The sequence below is a fragment of the Merops nubicus genome, unplaced genomic scaffold (assembly GCF_000691845.1).
Source record: "Merops nubicus isolate BGI_N331 unplaced genomic scaffold, ASM69184v1 scaffold38474, whole genome shotgun sequence".
Classification (NCBI taxonomy): Eukaryota; Metazoa; Chordata; class Aves; order Coraciiformes; family Meropidae; genus Merops; species Merops nubicus.
Window position 1 is genome coordinate 174 of NW_008606924.1, and position 19,205 is coordinate 19,378.

Here is a 19,205-nt window from a genome sequence, read left to right on the forward strand (position 1 = left end):
TCCGGGAAGGCGACGGCTGTTTGCAGCTCGGGAAACAGTTTGTTTCCGTAAGCTGCTGAAGCTTATGGAAGCCATTTCACCTTGTCACTCCGGTTTCACGCTCAAATAGAGAGCTGTGATTTTGTGCTTTCTGATCAGGAGAGCTGAGGGGTTTCCATCGAGCCCTGTAAGAGCTGATGCGCTGTGGTGTCGAGCACCTGAAGAGAGTGATAATGCAGCACCTGTTGAGGGGATCCTGCCGTTTGTGCCCTCCTGTGAGAACTTCTAGGAACCTTAGCTACCTGAGCTGGAAATCGGTGGTTCCTCTACTCACTAGACCGTTTTGTCCAGATTATTTTGTTCAGTTATCAACCTGAACCTTGATTTGATTTCCTGCATCGATATTTTTTTCAGTCCATTCTGAGGGAAGATTCAGTCTTGCAAGAGTACTAAGCATGGCAGCCCTGTACCTCGCAGGCAGCAGCTGTGCTGCTGCTCTTTGCTTAAATTCTAGTAGTCCAGCAAGTTTCTGCAGGTTGTTTAGAGGCTTGGTTTAGGTGTAGGTATCTAACAGCTTGTGTGTCAGCTGTGCTTCTTGCCTTTCATGTTAGGTTTTGACTGCAAGTTGTAACGCTCATAGTAAGAAAAATATGACATAATGTAAAATGGTAATCATGGGATGGCTGGTTTTTTTTCCTCTGGTTTTCATGCCTAATACTTCCTATTTTCTTTAGGGGGAAGCTGGGCCGGTATCCTCCATGGCCAGGAAAGGTGAGGTTTGGTTGTTGTGGTGGGTGTTGTTTGTGGTTTGGTTTGTGTTTGGTTGGTTGTGTGTTTTTGTTTTTTTTCCTTTGTGTGTTTTTTTTTTTAATTTATTTTGCTTATTCCTTCTGCACAGAGAAAGCTTTGCCTGAAAGCATTTCAATTGAAGATCAATATTGGTTGGTTTGATGGTTTTAAATGTATGCCCCAGATAGCTAAACTGTGAACCAGTTTAAGTCTTTATTTGATTTAGAAGTTTAGTCTGTCACTAACAGCAGTTAGTTCAGGTGGAATGAAAAGCAACAGAGAGCAGTTGATTGAGCTCTGGAACTGATTGTGTTTCCAATATTTAGGTTTTTAATACTTATTACTTTCTGCGAGATAGGCTTCTTCCCTTACATAAGAAATTGGTAAATGCACTGTGTTAAATAACAGAAATAAAGAGTCTGGCTTCTCAAGATACCGTTCTAGAGCTATGTTTTTTGTGTAGTTGTTCTAGGGGTAGGGAGGAGTTAAACTTTCTCTTCTGGTTTGGTTGTTTTTTTTTCCTGATGAAAGACAAAAAAAATTATATATGCTATTTTTGTTATTTCTACTTCTCTAAAAGAACTTTGCTTTTATTTTTGGTGTAGGTATGAGGACTCAGCATGCTGAGATAATAGCGTGTGGCAGGGAAAAGTGTCAGTGTGGCTGAGAGCTGTAAACATTTGGTTATTGGATCGGGTTATGTCCACGCTCCCCTCCGGTCTTTCGCATGTCACCCGAGTAACTTAAAGACAACTTTTCTCTTAGTATTTTAAACTTTATAAGCAATCTATTCTAGGAGTAAGAACAGAGCTTCAGGTGTAAGTTTTAAAAGTTACCTAAGTGGAACAAATTTTTATTAATGTAATTTGACTTTCTGAATTTTAGAAAAGTTCATTAGCTTAGCTCCTGGGGATAGGGAGAATAAAACCTCATTGAGAATGTAGGTGATGTATCTGTGGAGTTTGGGTACTTTTTTACTTTGCTGCAATGTACCCATATGGAAGGAAATATGTGGGTTACATATTTACTTGAAAGACTTAAAGCAGATTGAAGTTCTCTTCCTAGTCAGGTTAAAAAAAAAAATAAATTATAGAAACTATAACACATGATAGTAAAGTCACAGAGTACAAATTTTCATTATGTGCCTTTTAACTTTCACTTCTAATCACCTTCAGATTGTTAATCCACCTAAAGATCTGAAGAAACCTCGTGGAAAAAAGTGCTTCTTTGTGAAGTTTTTTGGAACAGAAGATCAGTATGTACCTGCTTGTTTTCATCTGGTGAAAATACTGTGCCGTATAATAATGATCTGTTGTGGAAGAAATAGTTACTAATGTGGTGCAGTGTAGCTTTGCAAAGGATTGTCTTTGATCTGCATGTAAAAAAAAATTCAACTTTTATTGCTAAAGCTGCTGATGTGTGTGTCTGAAGACTGTAAAGACTTAGGTACTTAGGGTTTTAGTTGTCACTGTGAAGGAAAGTTTTTGGTAGCTTGCCATTTTTAGAGGAGTAGATGTGACATGACTGGGTTGGATTTTAGCATGTAACTGCACATGAGAGAGGTACAGCTAAGAGCAGGCATTTGTTTTTCTGCCAGAAGAATAAACCAGCTATATACTTGCCATTTGTGAAAGAACAGACTGTCATACCTGGTGACTGAAAATATCGTGTGCTTTGGGAAGACTTTACAATGTAGGAAAGCCCAAACTGCGTGGACTATCTTTTTAAAAGGCAGAACTTACTGATACCAAACACATGTACAAACTCATAGTTGTCTTAGACTTAGATACTTATAAAGTGAAAAAAGAAACCAACCACCACAAAAACCCCAAACACAAAAACCTGAGGACATGGGCATTTCAGGAAAACGAAGATGATTTTGCTAATTTTGCAGTTTTTCCCTTATTGCTATTTTGCATTAAGTCATGTGAAAAGGGAGAAAATTAGAAATACCTGTGGAAGACTAGAAAACCTTTTACTTTTTGGAAAAAAGGTAACAAGAACTGAGACAGTTTAGTGGGTATTTCTTAAGGAGATGATTTTTGACTGCTAAATTATTTTTGCTCAATAGTTAAAAATAATTTTCCATTAAGAACTGAGGTTTGAATTTGATGGAGTAGGAGTGAATGCTGCAGATTAAAAGGAACGTTTGTTGGGTCTCTAGCAATGTAAGGCAGGCAGAAGTTGATTTTGAGGGCTTTGTTGTTAAACATGCTTTTTTGAGCTGATCAAGTTCTAGAAGTCGAGGAGATACACTATGTCCTGATTGTTCTTAATTCTTGTATTTCACTTCACTGAATCAAATAGAGATGTTTTTGATTAAGACAAGTTTGGGAAAAGTGGTCCTACATCTGGGGTACTGTAGCTGAGATTAGCAGTGCGATTGCAAATGAAGAGTTCAGAGCTGCAAAATGATCAGGATTTACCACACAGTTCTAAAGCTCTGGCTTTGGAAAATCCAGTCGTCTGGCACAGTAAGGTAGTGTGGTCATTGGCACATCTCACCCCCCACCTCTACCTTGTGAAATTTAATCATTTCCTGCTAGACAATCACGATTCAGAAGTTTGTTCGCTTTGACTATCATATACCCTACCTGAAAAATAAATAAAAATAATGTCCCTGTTGTTCTTTTAAAATAATACTGATGGACGGAAGAGAGAAACTTGTGTGCCTGTTCTGTCGTGATTTGGAACGTTTTAAAAAGAGTGTTCTCAAGCAGTGTTCTGATGGAGAAAATCCTTATCTTTGAGCATAATCAGCGAACCATATCAGGAGAGATTTAAATGATTTCACTTAAAATGTAAGCACGAAGAGAAAATTACTTATTTTGTGCAAGTAAACTAATGTGTTTTGGAAATACTTTTCTCTAGGTGTGTAAGTAGAAATACATAACTGACAAAATGTCACTCCTCTGCCTAACGAACAGTGTGACAGGTAGGAGGATGCGAAGCTCCCTTGCGGACTGCAGTCTGTGGCGTGATGAGTAAACTTACCCATACTGATACTGTAGTCCATCTTGCTTCTGCTTTTGAGGCCTTTGCTCCTTCTGCCACTTTCAAGTTTATAAGGTGACATCACTATGCCACTGATCCATTTTTACAAGTGTTCTCGTGTTCCTTACTCTGTCAGGGTTTAACAGGTGAGGATCTGGGTATAAAGTTATTTCCCTGTTGTCCAGTTTGTGTAAGGTGAACGTGATGCTGGTTGCCGCATAGAACCACTCTCACAAACATGAGGTGTGGGTGGTTACCAACCAGCTTGTCCATGTGTAGACAGTCTCAGACTTGATAGTTTTACTTTCTTCTGAGGAGTCCCAGGTGATGGATGTGAAATGCCACCATTTCAGGCTAGGTAAAAGTTGTTTCCTCCTGACTTAGGTGGCTCTAGTTTGTCATATCAATGATAGAGGAGAAAGCTGCTTGGAAGGAAGAACTTCTGTGCATGGATCTGGGCAGAGCGGAGGGGTGAATGAAAGCATACTGATGAGTTTGGCAGTGATTTTGGTGTCATGTATAGATAGATTTTGGTTATTTGGGAAATCCTGAGCACCTTGGGATACAGCACAGAAGAAAATGCATTTTTCTTAACCTGTGAATTGAATACTAATAGTCACTGCTCCAGTACAATGCTGCAGTGACGTAAGGATATACATTACCTGGAAGACTGTAAGTAGTTTTGGCTGAAGACATGAAAGTGAGAGCACGAGTGCATTCAGACTGTGATCTAAGACTTGGCTTTTGATGAAGTTTCTACTGAGCTCTATGCTCCTTGTGTTTATTGTGTTGGTGGAGTTAGTTCCTTCTGTCACTTTCAGAGTAATAGGTTTTCTGGAAGATGGGGATTCTCTACCTGTGGAAGAAGAATTTGCTTATTCGTTTAAACTGAAGTACACCTGTGCTTTACCACAGTGAAAACCACCTTCGTGTTCGTAGTAGTAATATAATATCCATGTCTTATTCTAAGTGGTTCCCTTAATTGTGATGCTTGTATTCATTAACTCATTGTCTCATTAACTTGTTCTCCAAAGTGATAAGGAGATTTTTCCAGTCTGCACAGGAGTTCTTTTTCTGAATGTCTCTTCTCAGAATAAGCCACATTAAAATGATTTTTCATCTAAAATTGAGAATAGTTCATGTTTCCTGTCCACAGACCTGGCAAACATGTAACAACTTCCAATTATGGGAGTATCAAAGATTTTAATTTAGTTTTTCTAAATAGAAGTGCATCTTTGATCTGTCTTTCGAACTGTGCTTTTCAGATAGTTTTGAAGATCACCTCCTATTTCCCAAGCTACAGTCTTGTTCTAGGAATTCTTTGTAGATTGTTCCATTAAAGTACTGTAACATAAGAATTTATATGTTGGTATATATGTGTGTTTGTTTGCTTTAGTAGCTGGAACTAACAGTCTGGCAGGCCCCTAGCATTCAGGCTCTTCTTGGTGTGCTTCACCCATTTAAAAATATTCTTACATGTTATGGCCTGCCTGGGAATTCATTATGACACTGTCAAAACTAAAAAAAATAATTGCTTTGAAGGTATCATTCTACTGTGTTTCATATACAAACTAGGGAGAGTCCTGCAGTCATCGGATACGTGTGTACAAACAGACACGTTCACCTCCTATCCCATCCTCTTTCCCCCTTAGATATTCTGTAATAGACAAGTGGCCTTGCAAGTCTTGTATTTCAAAGTCTCAACAGGAAGCTGGAGCAGTCCATTCTTACTCAGAGCGCCTTTTTGAAGCATCAGTACAAAACTAAATAGTCTCACTAAATGTGGTGGGGTCAAGGGACACTTCCTGACTTGATATATTAAGGAAAAATTGGAGGAAGCTTGCAGTCCAAGATAAGTGTCATAATCTGCAGTCTACTTCCATCAGGCACTGGGATTTTAGCACAGCACTCGCTGCATTCCCATCCTCCATATCCTGTCAGGATGCAAACACCTGCCCTATTCCTCTGCCACTGGTCTCCCTGGTTTTCAAGGGGAGAAAAATTTCTCTGTGTCTTTCTAAAATGCTTTTTCTGGTCCTGACATCAGAAAGCAGTTTCCTAAAGTCAGCCAGGTGTGGGCTGTGATCCTCTCCAGCAGTGAGGGTACAGGCTGAGGTGACAGAGGGGTCAGCTCACAGGGTAGGTGTTCCTCAGGCAGGCAGGTTATCCCACGTGGAGCTCTGTCTTGCTGTAGTCAGACTGCTGGATAGCAGAGCCAGCTGGAATGTTGTTGGACATATCAGTGGGTAGAGTGTCACAGCTGAGAACTATTGTAGGCACAACTTCTCCACCTCTGTGTCTTTGGATGTGTAAGTACTCTGCAAAATTTTTCTGGTCCACAAATTTGAAAAGTGTAACCCGTAGAATTTCTTTCAGTATTTCTCTGCTGCTTGTTTTCTTTTGCAAAGTATCCCCTCCTTTCAGCTGCACAGACACTTATTCTAATATAGCGTGGTCATTTTTGTATTTTTTTTTTCCATTAAGATGTTTACATGTGAAATTCCAGAGCTCAGGCATTTGAGTTTGTGGTGGGTTAACCCTGGCTGAGCAAGAGATACCCACCAAGCCACTCTGTCGCTCCTCCACAGAGCAAAAAGGGGAAAGGAAAAATGAGATGAAGACAAAACCCCTTGTAGGTAAAAATAAAGGCAGTTTAATAAGAAAGCAAACCCAAGCAATGCCATGCGTGGAAACAAAGATAAAGAACCAAAGATTTATTCTTTCCTTCCCATCCCCAGGCGATGTCTGGCCCCTTCCTGGGAAGCAGGGCTCCAAAACGTGCAGTGGTTGCTCCGGAGGACCAAGGAGTAGCTGCCCCACCTCTGTGCTGTGCAACCATTGCTCAGTGGTAGTCACAACACGGGTGTCATGAACACTCTTCTACCTCCCAACACAAAAGCCCTGCTCCATGAGGGCTGCAATGGGAAAATCAGCTCAACCAGACCCAATACAGAGTTGTTTTACTGATGAAAATTGGGGCATTCCCTTCTAACAGCAGGAAACCCATCTTGATTTTACTGTTGTGCACTCATACACACTGGGCTTACAAACAGCCAAACAATTTTCTTTTGACTTTGAAATTTGGTTGTTTTAGCATTTGGTGTGGGCACCTAAACTGCTACATTGTAAAACTTCTATGAAATTTTTCCTAGACTGTAGTAAGTAATAGAGATTTGGAGATACAGCGCCACTGTTTTCCATCCCTAACTGTGAGGCTTGCAAAAAAATGAGTATTTATGGATATTCCTCTAATCTCCGCTTTATCACTACGAATTGATGTCTTTAGACTGGAAGAATTTAAGGTCTCCTTGCCTGTGAGAAGCTTGTATTGTGGGTTTGAATCCCCTTTCTCTGGTTCTGCCTCTTCTGCACCACTGTTGGCCGTGCAGCTCCAGGTCACGTTTGCACTTGCCTCTGCGTTACAAGCATTCTGCGCTGGGTGTAACGTGGATTCTATGTGCGGCGTGGTTTTGTAAGAATGATAGCTTGGAGGGGATGAGGAAGAGTATGGAGGAATGAACAGAGAACCCGTTACTAACATGTATTTTATTTACACCTTTTCACTTTCCATTTAGCCTATTCCCTACAGATACCAGGTGACTTCTGTGCAGCAGCATGGGTACAATTCCATCTTAAATATGACATTTCAGTAACGTTTTGCCACTAATGCTTTTCTAGGACATTAATTCACTGCTGAGTCAGGAGAGAAATAGTAGTTACTTTTATATGTTGCATCCCAGAGACCTCTTATCTAAATATTTGCCTTCATTGGCTTCCAGATTATTGCTTAACAGGGAGATCTTGTGTATAAACATGAATTATTTTGTTTGGTGAAAAGTTCTCTTGTTCTCAAGTGTTTGAAACGTTGCAGGCAAATGCTTTATGGACATCAAAAGACACGTTCGTGTTTTGTAGAGAGTTGTCTAGATAGGTGACACAAAGAATAAACTACAAAGAAAAAGACCAATATTTTATAATTGTTTTTATTTTATTTTAAATGTCTTTTTAAAGCCAAAGCAGTATTCAAGACTGTTTTTCACTTAGTGTGTGTCTGAGATGTCTGGCTCTTTGTCCTGGGGAAGATGTACCTTGGAGCCTGGGAGCCAGAAGCCTTTGTTGCAGACTTTCTCCATACCAAAGGAAGAGTATTGAGAGAGGAAGCTGATGAACGCATCGTGAAAAAGGATCTGGTGTGCAGAGACCCTAGAGGATGCCTTGACAGAAAAAAAAAAAAAAAAAATGATTTAGAAATTAAAATCTGGCAATGTTTTACATGCTTGATTATAATGTGCCCCAATTTTTTTTCCTTTATGTGCATAATGGTGAGGCTTCTTGTGAGCTGATGTTGTCTAGTGCCTAGGGATGCTTTGTCACTGAGTGCCATGGAAGAGCTTTACAGCGTAAGAGAATTTGAAGATACATTTTGCTATAATGTGTGGGTGGGTAGGAGGGATTCTCAGAATAGCTGGTGGATGGCAGGTGCTAGTCTGAATGTAATGGTTTGACCTGCTATATTATACTAAATCAGTTATTATGAAGAATATATCCTATATCATGCTTAGTGTCTGAAAAGGCAGTTATTCAGCCACTTCACCTGCTTGCAGGAGTTAGACTGCACTGGAGAATGTTTAAAACCTATAATAATGGCTAGTCAGTATCTGTAATATAGAGATATTTTGGGACCAGAGAAAATCAGTTGGACTGTTTTTTACTGTGTGCTGGGCTGCTATACGCTAACTCATCCTAGCTCAGGGAAAGCTTTTCTAAAACTTCCCCAGTTCTGTTTTCAGTAGGACCTTCTACCACTGTGGCTGGGCCTGATTTTGGGAAAAGAGGAAGGTAGTGTAATCTCTTGGAGAGCCACAAGGAATGTTGAAAGCAATGGTATTCCCCTAAGCTGCATTGAGGCGTGGTAGAAGAGCTTGTCAACCTGAAGGAGAGTGGAGTTGTCACCCTGTACTTGGCCACTTAAACCATTTGGTAAATGTCAGAAAGTCCTGTTTAGCAGCAGTGGAAACAGGGAAGTTATTGGAGTTTCTTTGTAGGACTGCTGTCAGATAAATACTGTGCTGCTCCACCAGTTATCTTAAAATATAACCAGTGAATAAAATGGTTCTTTTTCCTCAAAATGCTGTTTTCGTGCAGAACATCAAGGTATGTCAGAAATACATTCAACAATTATTGTTGAATCATGAGTGCTGTGATGTTTGCCCGCGCTCTTTTGTGCTTAGCTGTGTCGTGAGATACATAATTTTGGAGGGTTTTCTCCAGTTTTTGCAGACACTTGTGTGTGCACAATATGTTTGAACAAGGAATTGATTGCTTAGAATTGTTGAGTGGCCTCCACTTTCAACAGTCTCTCAAGCTTGTTCATATTATTGGCTACCTTATGCAGAGGCATTGCTTGTGGGTATTCTTCCTGGTGATACAGGAGCAGTCACTAGACTGCCTTTGCTCTAAACAAGCACTTCCAGTCACATCCAAATGCTGTCTTGCTGATAGAGAATATGAATAACGTTTAGAGCAGAGCACTGCTTAGCATAAGAGGATATCAGATTTGAGAGAGAAATCAAGTGAAAGTGCCAGAAGAAAGTTCTCAGTGAATGCAGAAATCACAGCCCTTCAGGTCGTAGAAAGCAAGGGAGTTTGGGCTGCTACCATCAGTTGCTCTGGAGAAGGAGAAAAAAAAAAAAGTGTTTTTACAAGTGGGATGGTTGAGCAAATTGCTGTTTGGAGAATGTAACTTTTTATTTGTTTCTAGTGCTTGGATCAAAGTGGAGCAGCTGAAGCCTTATCACCCTCACAAAGAGGAAATGATAAAGATTAACAAGGGTAAGCGCTTCCAGCAAGCTGTGGATGCTGTAGAGGAGTTTCTTAGAAAAACCAAAGGCAAGGACCAGGTGAGTGGGTTCTTTACTGTGTGCATCAAAACAAGTCTTGGTGTGAATGATGATCAGATGGGGTTTTGCGTGAAAGGAGTTTGTTGCCTTTGGCTAGTTAAGGGGAGTTTATTTTCATTCCTTTGGGCTTTTTATTCCTCTGTCCGTTCTTCTCCCCGTTGAATCTTGTTTGGTGGGAAAAAAATGTTTTTAAACTGATGGAGAAACTGGAGAGGCTAACTGAGCTGCTAATGGTGATTTCATAAATCAGTGTTAAGTCTGGGGCTAGAATTTGATGTCATCTAATCTTGTCTATAGTAGGTTAGAAGTGCATGTATGTGCACACACTCCCATCACATCTTCAAGTGGCCTGTTCTGTTACTTGCTTACTTAAACTGATGCCTTTTTGCAGGAGAAGTAACCAGGAACTCACTCGCCAAATTCAAAGGGCTAACAAATACCTAGTTTTCAAGTTACTGTGCCATTGTTCTGCTTGATAGTAATCAGCACAGAGTCCTTCACATCCTTGGTTTTGCATGAAAGTCATTCCAGCTCTTCTCTTCTTTCCTTACCATCTTCTATTCTGTAATCTCTCAGGCATCTTCCCATAACTCCAGTGAAGAGAAGAATCGGCGTAATTCCAGTGAAGAAAGAGGCAAGCAATCTGCTGGTGAAGAGAAACGCAAAGCCAGTTTGTCTGAAGGGAAGCTGAAGAAGGGCACAGGGGAAGGAAAAAAGAGGGTCTCTTCTGTATCGTCAGAGAGAGGATCAAAATCACCTTTGAAAAGAGCCCAGGATCAGAGCCCCCGAAAGCGGGGGCGCCCACCCAAGGATGAGAAGGTTTGTGTTGTGCATGTCCGCCAGTGCCCTGTGGACTTTGCAGATGGACTTGAGGGTTGACTGGCACCTTGACTACCAGGCCAGCAGGAAGAGTCAGTTCAGTATCAATTTTTTTCTTTAAGCTGTTCCATGTTACTACTTTTAGATCATCTGGGTGCCTTATACCTTTGGCCATCATATTGTTGATTCTTCATATAATTTTTACTGGTTAGTTATTTTGAGTGGCCCTAGTCATATCTTTAAGAGGGCTTTGAGTGCTGTATCGTGGGAATCCACCTTTCATCTTGCCACCCCTTAAGTTCAGTTTCTGTAGGAAAGATTAGTGAAGAGATGTGGGTCTTCCATCTGGTTCCAGGCTTCTCCCATCTCATCTGCTCTGTATGAGTAAGTGATTAGTAGTCACTCAGTTTCACCCTCAGTACACAGAGGTTGAGTTATTCTTAAGGGATAGGGCTTAAAGAAGAAAATTCTGTAGCCTGGAGAATCCACCAGAAGAATTAATCGTATTCATTTTGGCTTCTGTGTTGTAGGCTAGATTTCCATCCTCCATTATGAAGGTCCAACCTTGTAGCATTATTATTTTACTTGATTCCTTGTTATTTCTGAATGTTGTGGTAGTGGCAATAGCCACCGATACTTTGTCTACCCTCATCCAGAGTTCCAGCCTTTTTATTTATTGTGGAACTCATTGTTGTGGTCCAGATCTTCCTTTTCTAAACGGATAATTATTTCCATGGATTATTACAATGCATGTGCTCCATCAGGGACTACACCTGAAGACTATTGGGAGACTTCATCTGACAGACCATGTGGCAGCCTGCTTAGTATCTGTGCTTCAAAGACAGCTTCACAGCTCTGCTTCACAGTCCTTGTTTTCAATGCACTTCAGGATACAAGTCAAGATGGTAGTCTTTGATCTCTAAATCTGTGAATGGATTGTCCTTTGCTGGTTGAAAGAAAACTCTTGATGTAGTAAAATGAAGCTGATCATCTCAGATATTAGTTATGAAGAACATACCAACACACTTTTTTTTTTTTTAGAGCCAGTTTCTGTTAAATAAGGCTGTATAATAGAGCCCATCAGTTTCTCCTTTTGGGAGGAGTTGGAAGAGGAATGGATCCATATTTGTGAATTCTTACTAATAATTACAGAACTTGTGGCTTGACTGATGCGGGAAGACATTTTGCCAGCAATATACTTTCACCTTTCAAAGTGTCTTGTTATAAGCATGTTGTACCTTCACATATTTCAGTTACAGTAAGCCACGAAGCCTTTTCTTCCACTTGCAAAATGCCTTTTGTTCTTTGAGCTCTATCAATTCAGAAATTGATCAAAAGTAACAGCTGAGAGAATTCTGATAATGCTGATACCTTGTGTGCTTAGGTTTTGCTGTATTGACTACTTGGGCATCAGAGTACTTGTAAGTTAATTGTTGTAGTAGAAATTACTTTACTGGCAAATTGCAAGTGGGGTGGTTTTGAACAGCTTTTATCATAATGAGGTGGCCAGCTATGTGATAAATGCCTGGCCACAGGCCATGAAAATAAGCAGGCTAGCGGAAGAAAGTAGCCGTAGAGCCTCTGGAATGTAATGTACAGACAGCTGAAGAATTTGCAATGAAAATATAACACTGCTGCCTTAATGCTATTTTTCAGCCAGTTAAATAATTTTAAAATCTTTTCTTCTCCTTCCCTTGTTCTCATCATTTCCTCAAATTGTTAGTCCTGGGGTAGAAAACATTTATGTCACTGTCCTGAATTACTGCAGTGTTGGGATTTGGGTTTTTTTGCCCCATCATGGTCTCAGTTTTGGCTTTCCAAGTGAAAATGCGTTGCATAAAATTCAAGAATCCAGTTGTTGCTGAGACATGCTCTGTCTAGAAATGCTCTGTAGGCATACATGATTATTCAGATACTCTCAATTTTCAGCTTACACAAATATTTTTGAAGGACCGACATGACCTCATAGGCATCAGAGCAGGTTTCATCTACGCTTTACCAGTTGAAACGGCAAAGTGGTCTCTGGGGAGAGAATTCTAGTGTGCAGGTCTCTTCCCAGATGCTTTAAGGGTTGAAGACTGGTACCTAAACTGTTCCTGCTAACAGACTGAATAGTTGCATCAGTCTGGACTGCCTCTCGGAGTCTTGCTCTTAGCTTTTTTATAAACGGTGCTCTTCTGTTGTGGTTCTGCATGGACACTAAGGTATATTATATATTTTCAGGCAGTAAGTCTGGAGGGGAGGTAATGGATTACATTTCTGAACCCTCATTTCAACGAGATGACATACACTATGCAGAAGTCCTGCACGTTTTATTCAAACAGCAAAAAGACCTAGATGTCTGTAGCATTTGTGCATGACTTAGAACATAAAGACCTATTTTAGCCTATATATCTTGGGGAAATAAGAAAGATAAATTTTAATCTGCCCAACAGCAAAAAAACTTGATGCATTAGGTATTTGCATGACATTGCACATTGGGGCCTGTTGAGTGAACGGGGCAGTCCACGTCTTGGTTTCTCTCATGGATTCTGCAGACTTGAGCAGGTGTGACTGTCAGCCTCATGCTTTGAGGGTTGTCCTGTTAACAGATAGGCTACTTTTTTTGTGATGGGGAGGATAAGAAGAGTTCAGACCTCTGATTGTGGTGATGTTCTTCACCCACTTGTTTATTTTTTGCATCCATCAGAGAAAAATGCTGGATTGAGTGTGTGTGTTTGCTTCTCTGCTCGTTGCATGATTACACAACTGCAGTGATTCCTCTTGCATATGAAGAATGGATTCTCCCAAAGCCATGACTGTGGTTGAATTCCTTCATTGGCATTTCATGTTTCCTTCGCCTCGCCTGTGTTGATAACACTGTGCTTAAATATGAACAATTCATGGAAAGGCATGTGAAATGGAAAGCGTTTGTAGTGCTTTTTAAAACTCATTTGGTGCTCCTAGGATCAACATGCTGTGGCCAGCCTCTGAGCTAGATTGTAAGCTCTTTCTGAGCCTCCTTTTATCTCCTCAGGACCTTACGATTCCAGAGTCAAGTACAGTGAAGAGAGTGATGACTGGAACAGTGGCTGGATTTAAATGGCCTCCAAGTGTCAGTGAGGTGAGAACTTTATAAAATTTGTGAAGGAACTCTAGAGTATACTCTAGGAACCGAGTTCATGGAAGCAAATCTAGAACCTTTTGTGTGGGCTGTAAAATAGCAAGATCTTCTCTTCCTTCTGTGGGAACACAAAAAAAAAAAAAAGATGCTATTGTTCTGTTATTCTGTATTGTGACAAAGCTAGACAAATTGAGAGGTAGTGTGGGAAGTGAGGTTTCAGTCTTTGTGGAGCCATTTGCAAATTCACACTTCAGAAGTGCAAAAATGAGTGCAGCAAATTGTGTCAAACTATTTCTGGGTCTGGATTGTCAAAACTGGAGGAGATGGTATGGATAGACAGTCTTTCCCTGTCTGGATACTATAATACAGGGTAGTTTCCTTTGATTTCCCTCAAAAGCAGCTTTTGGAAACCTTCTATTTTTTGCCTAAATATGTGATCAGTAAAGAAGAGTAAGAGCAGCATGACTCTAGGCTAGTGCCTGTGATACTTGTTGGGGAGGTGCGATACCTGGGCCTGCCGTCCTTGTTGCTGTTGATAGAGGTTTGCCTAGTATGTGACAGTGCTAGGTGTAATCTGCAGGCAATACCAAGAATGCTGTCTTAAGGAGTTCCTTGAAATGTTTTCATTCCCTTGGGAAGAGGAAGATCCTCGTCCTGTGTTCATCTTTGCTCATAATATTTGGTTTTCTTACAGATGTCCAAAATAAGGAATTGGACTTGAATGGCTTTGATTTTGGGAATGAAACAGTGTAAACTGCTTGATTGAAACAGGCTTCATAACTGAAAGAGGCTGCTTGATACAGCTGATGCAATTTCTTTTTTCCACCTGAGGCTATTGTTCTCAAACAGCTTGGGAGAACAATGTGCTGTGGTTGCTCAGTGACTCCCTGGGAATGTTTCTGAGCCTGCACTTTCTCTTTTTTAGCCTGTGAAGGACAGTGATCCATATTTCCATCTCATCCTGCTGAGTCAAACGGAGAAGGTGAGGATTTGGCAGACAGGATTGTTCTGCTTGGCATTCTGCCCTTTGCTGAGACTAAGTACAAGGAGTATGTGTAAAGAGCTCTGGAATTCTCTTCTTTGGGGGCTAGCAGCAGTTAGATTCTTATGTGCAATCTTGTAGTTCAATTACTTCCTAACCCTACAGTTTAGAATAGTTTAGCATTTAGTACAGTGAATAGTTTAGGTAATTAAAGATTATCTAGCACCAGGATTTGACAGATCTGTTGTAAAAAATTCTGTAGATTAAACATTGAGGGGTAGGAAAAGTTGTTTTTCTGTTTAAAACCCTGGTCATTTATTTGTCTTCTCATATTAAAAAGAAGGTTTTGCTTCCACAGTTGCTTTGACGTACTGAGCATAGATAGGAGGCAGGATGCTCTGTGCTGGGCTTTAGAGATCTCTCTTTCCTTTGGACCAAATACGAGAGTAGCGATGCTCTGCATTCTTCCCCCTAGGCAGAAAGGAGTTTGTACCTGTATCAGCAGGCAGCCTGAACTGCTGGGGCAGGCTGGGAAAGGAAGAGTTTAGTATGTTGCAGGAGGTGTTTGGTTTTATTTTATCCCACTGAGGGAGGCCTGAGATTTTTCGTGCTTTGCAGATGGTGGTGGGTGGGTGAGCTGCCTGTTTCTGTGTTACAAGGATCCAGTATGTTTGCTCAGTAGAGCAAATCAGCACTGTCCTTCCCCTGAATGCTTTGTCCTCTCTGTACAGCCAGCTGTCTGTTACCAAGCCATCACAAAGAAGCTAAAGGTTTGCGAAGAGGTAAGGCATATCTTGGTTTTGATGGACATTCCTTATTGTCATGAGGACTTGCAGTTCCTCCAGAGCTGTGTGCTGTATTTTTATGTTTCCTCCCCTCTTTCCTCCTGCCCCTCCCTTCGCCCCCTCCCCAGGAAACAGGATCCACCTCTATCCAGGCAGCAGACAGCACAGCAGTCAACGGCAGTATCACGCCTACAGACAAAAAGTAAGATCTTCAATGCACTTCAGCCATTTCTCTTCCTTTTTCTTCTTCCCAGCCCATACATACAGCCATTATACAGCTTGTCACTGAGAATAAATAAAACTAACATTTCTCTCTAACATCAGATCTTCTCTGTCCTTGTGTGAAACTGATTTGGGGAGCGGGGAAGGGAGGCGAGGCAGCAAAAACCAAATGGGGACTGTAAAGTAGAAGAATTCAGAATAAGGTCTGGCCTGGATATGTTTGCAATTTGGGGCTTTTCTGCAGTTGCCCTTTTCCTGTAGGGCAGAGCATTAAGCAGCAGTGTTTCTGAATGCTGTGTGAGGCAGAAAGATAAAAGGGTATCTTTCTTGGGTAGTGCCTGGCAGTTGACTGGGGCTATTTAATACTCTCCTGAGCATGTATAAGACAAGCGGAAGAGGGAGGAGTGATCTCCCAGCACAAGAGCTTAGCATGTGAGCTTTCTGGTTTCTTTTAACGTCCCCCTTCTTCTTTCTAGAGTGAGAGAAGCCTAACTTGAGCTTCCTGTTTCGCTCTAACTTCCGCTTTGTTCAAATTGAGTCAGGTCACAGCTTGCTGTTTGCCGTTGGGGTCGTTCTCATGGGATGTCAGTTCTCAACTGTACTCCAGGAGAACCAAAATAAGAATGAAGCTGTTCAGGTAAAACAGTCTCACAGGAAGGTGTGGCTCAGAGGTGTATTGTGAGAGGAAGAAATATCTCCTCTGTTTTGAAGGCTTGGAAATAGGTGGATCTTGTTTGTGCTGTTTAAGGAGCCTATAGCGACTTACTGTGACTTGCTTTAGTTGGCTCTAACAAAAGGCAGTGTGGCTAGCTGTGAGAGTGCCGCTGGCTTGCACCTGTAGTGTGGCTAATTCTGAAGAATTAACTGAGGAACTGCCAGGCAGGTTTTGTTGTGATGTTACATTAGACATGTAACTGAGCAGTTCAGAATCTCCTGCTAGAGTGGTGGATTTGGTATGAGGCTGGAGGTGTGATGTATGACAGGATCCTTGCAGCAATGACTGCAGGGGAGTTCCTGTTACAGGTAACTATAGGGATGGAACTTGTTAGGGGGTTGTCTTTTTCTTGAAGGGGGGAGGAAGGAAAACCTCTTGCCTTTATGAGGGGAGGGGGGAGACAGCTGGGATCTGGGACTGTTGTATTGCCACTCGTGGTGATCCACACTGGCCTGAGAGTTCTTTTCGGTGTCCGTCCAAAATTGCAGCTGTAAAGGAGTGACTAGGTCTTTGGTCTGTGTGATGTTTAGCCCAGTAGTCCTTGGTGGGCTTTATTTTGATAAAGATTGTAATGTATCAGTTAATAGGATAAGCAAGTCGTACATGTGGCTTAGTTTAAAAATCAGAAGATTAATTAGAGAAGCACTTGCTGATCTCTAAATATTCTCTTTATTTTCAATAAGGCAATGAGTAGGAACAGTAAGTACAAGAGCAGCAATTCTGATAAAACAGAACAAACAAAACTACAAACAAACAACCACCCCCAAATAAAAAAACAAACAAACAAACAACAGATCACCCAAACCTTTAATATTTAGGTAGTTTTCTTAAACAGATTAAAGATGTCCTTCAGGAAATTGTTAGGGATGCTTGATAAACAAAATATCAGCTTGCTTTTAAAGCTCAGTAGCTGCCCATTCTAGCTGTGACTGCAGCAGAACAAGTTTGGTTTTGTTGTGGTTTGGGGATTTTTTTAGCTGGTGTGATGTTCCAGGGTTTGATCGTCGTCGTTTCCAAGACTGTGAGAGGCTGACACCAATTGCTCTATGTTGCATCGATGTTCATCTCTCCCCCTCAGGATAGGATTTCTGGGACTTGGCCTGATGGGAAGCGGCATTGTCTCCAACTTGCTGAAGATGGGTCACACGGTCACCGTCTGGAACCGGACTGCTGAGAAGGTACGAGTGTGCCTAAGGTGCAGATGAAAGATTCAGGTTAGGAGAAAGAGACACTGTTGTACAGATGATAAATATTTCTAAGTAAGTAGTTATCACCTCCAGCACAGGGAGGCCTGGAGTCACCAGCCGGTGGTGCCTGGGAGAAGATGCCAAAGAAACACAAGTATATGTTTGCCAGCTTGTTCTGTTATTGTATCCTAGGTGCTTTTGTTGGTGGCCACATCTGACTAGATGAAGCTGTAGTCTGTCCTAGCGTGGTCACTCCTGAGTGAACAGTCCCCACCCCATTGCATTTTGTATGAGATGAGAGTTGCCAGAAAAATGACTTTGTGTATGTGGTGAGGAACGCAATGCAGAGTGCCTCTGGCAATTCTGCCGACGTAAGTAGCCAGGTCCTTGTTTCATGGAGCTGGATAAAAAGACTGAGTGCTGGGGAAGTCATCCTTGGAGTGGTGTGGTAAGATGCACTGCTTGACCATAGCTTCATCTACACGTTCATTGTGCTGTTTGTGTTGCAGTGACGAAGGTTCTTTAGAAAACCTGCTGTGTCATAAGACCGTGATGAGAAGAGTTTTATAAGGGTATTCAAAGTGAAAGTGGAGCTTATGTTATGCATATATTCTAGCCAGCATTATGCTTTGTAGTGGAGGAGAAGTAAGTAGCTGGGGGAGATGGTACCATGGAAGATCTAAGGCAGGAAGGGCACGGATTACCTTGTTAAAAGGGATTAAAAGACTATTTTTCTTTTTGACTGCAAAACATGGATGGCATGGAGAGATAGGGCAGGAAGAAGCCAAGATTTTGAAGCAGCAGCCTGCTAAAACATGTCAGTCTTAGCTCTGCATTTTCCTGTTTACTGTCCACTTTTGCTCTTGCATCTTTTGCTATGTCTGTTTACCACTTTTTTTCCCCTTATCTCTCCCCCAAAACCCACAACATTCAGTCTTTTATCATTTCACCTAAGCATTCTCTTTTCCTGTGTCTTTCTTTTGAAGTTCTTCACTTGGTATTTCAGAAAAGTCGCACAAGTGCCCTTTGTGTGCATGGACAAACCAACAGAAGGCAACCCAGTTGCTATGTCATTACTATGCCTGACTTGTACTAAGGCCTAGCAGCAGAGTATTTCAGCAAAATGCTAGAGAACCTGTTTGCTCTGTATGTATTTTTTCTTACGTTTGTATTTGTGACTTTTGCAGTGTGATTTGTTCATCCAGGAGGGGGCACGGCTGGGAAGAACCCCTGCTGAAGTTGTTTCCACCTGTGACATCACCTTTGCCTGTGTATCAGATCCAAAAGCAGCAAAGGATGTAAGGATTAGCTCTTATTTTTCCTCCACCAGCTAGACTACAAGATACAGTCACTGAATGCTACTAACCCTGGTAGCCTGGGTCGTTGCAGATGCTGGGCAGCACAGCTATGTAAAAAAATAAATGCCCCAACAAAAATCATTCTTTAAAAAAAATCCACTAAGGGGTAGGTTTTGATATTCTTCTAAGAGTATACCACTGCAGTTGCCAGGCTTGCTTGAACTGCTGTGCTGCACGATTGGAGTTTCTTTGCAGACACCCTATTGCTTTACCGCTCTTCTGTTCCTCACAGCTGGTACTTGGTCCAAGTGGAGTGTTGCAGGGGATTCGCCCAGGGAAGTGTTACGTGGATATGTCCACCGTGGATGCAGATACAGTCACAGAGCTGGCCCAGGTAATCACTTTGCACTGAACTTCTAACATCTGTGGTTC

The 19,205-nt window shown here is 41.4% G+C and overlaps 1 protein-coding gene across 1 annotated transcript in view; it reads left to right on the plus strand.

The window, feature by feature from the left end:
• Window positions 1–713: 713 nt before the first annotated feature.
• GLYR1 (glyoxylate reductase 1 homolog (Arabidopsis)) overlaps window positions 714–19,205 on the plus strand; it is a gene marked incomplete at its 5' end in the record, with an annotated part of 21,447 nt that continues 2,955 nt past the window's right edge. Inside the window, 11 exons of the mRNA XM_008939801.1 lie at window positions 714–750; window positions 1,944–2,023; window positions 9,524–9,662; window positions 10,239–10,481; window positions 13,498–13,584; window positions 14,510–14,566; window positions 15,298–15,348; window positions 15,480–15,553; window positions 17,367–17,466; window positions 18,663–18,773; window positions 19,066–19,167. Coding sequence (XP_008938049.1) covers window positions 714–750; window positions 1,944–2,023; window positions 9,524–9,662; window positions 10,239–10,481; window positions 13,498–13,584; window positions 14,510–14,566; window positions 15,298–15,348; window positions 15,480–15,553; window positions 17,367–17,466; window positions 18,663–18,773; window positions 19,066–19,167 — 1,081 coding nt within the window. The remainder of the gene's footprint in view (window positions 751–1,943; window positions 2,024–9,523; window positions 9,663–10,238; window positions 10,482–13,497; window positions 13,585–14,509; window positions 14,567–15,297; window positions 15,349–15,479; window positions 15,554–17,366; window positions 17,467–18,662; window positions 18,774–19,065; window positions 19,168–19,205) is intronic.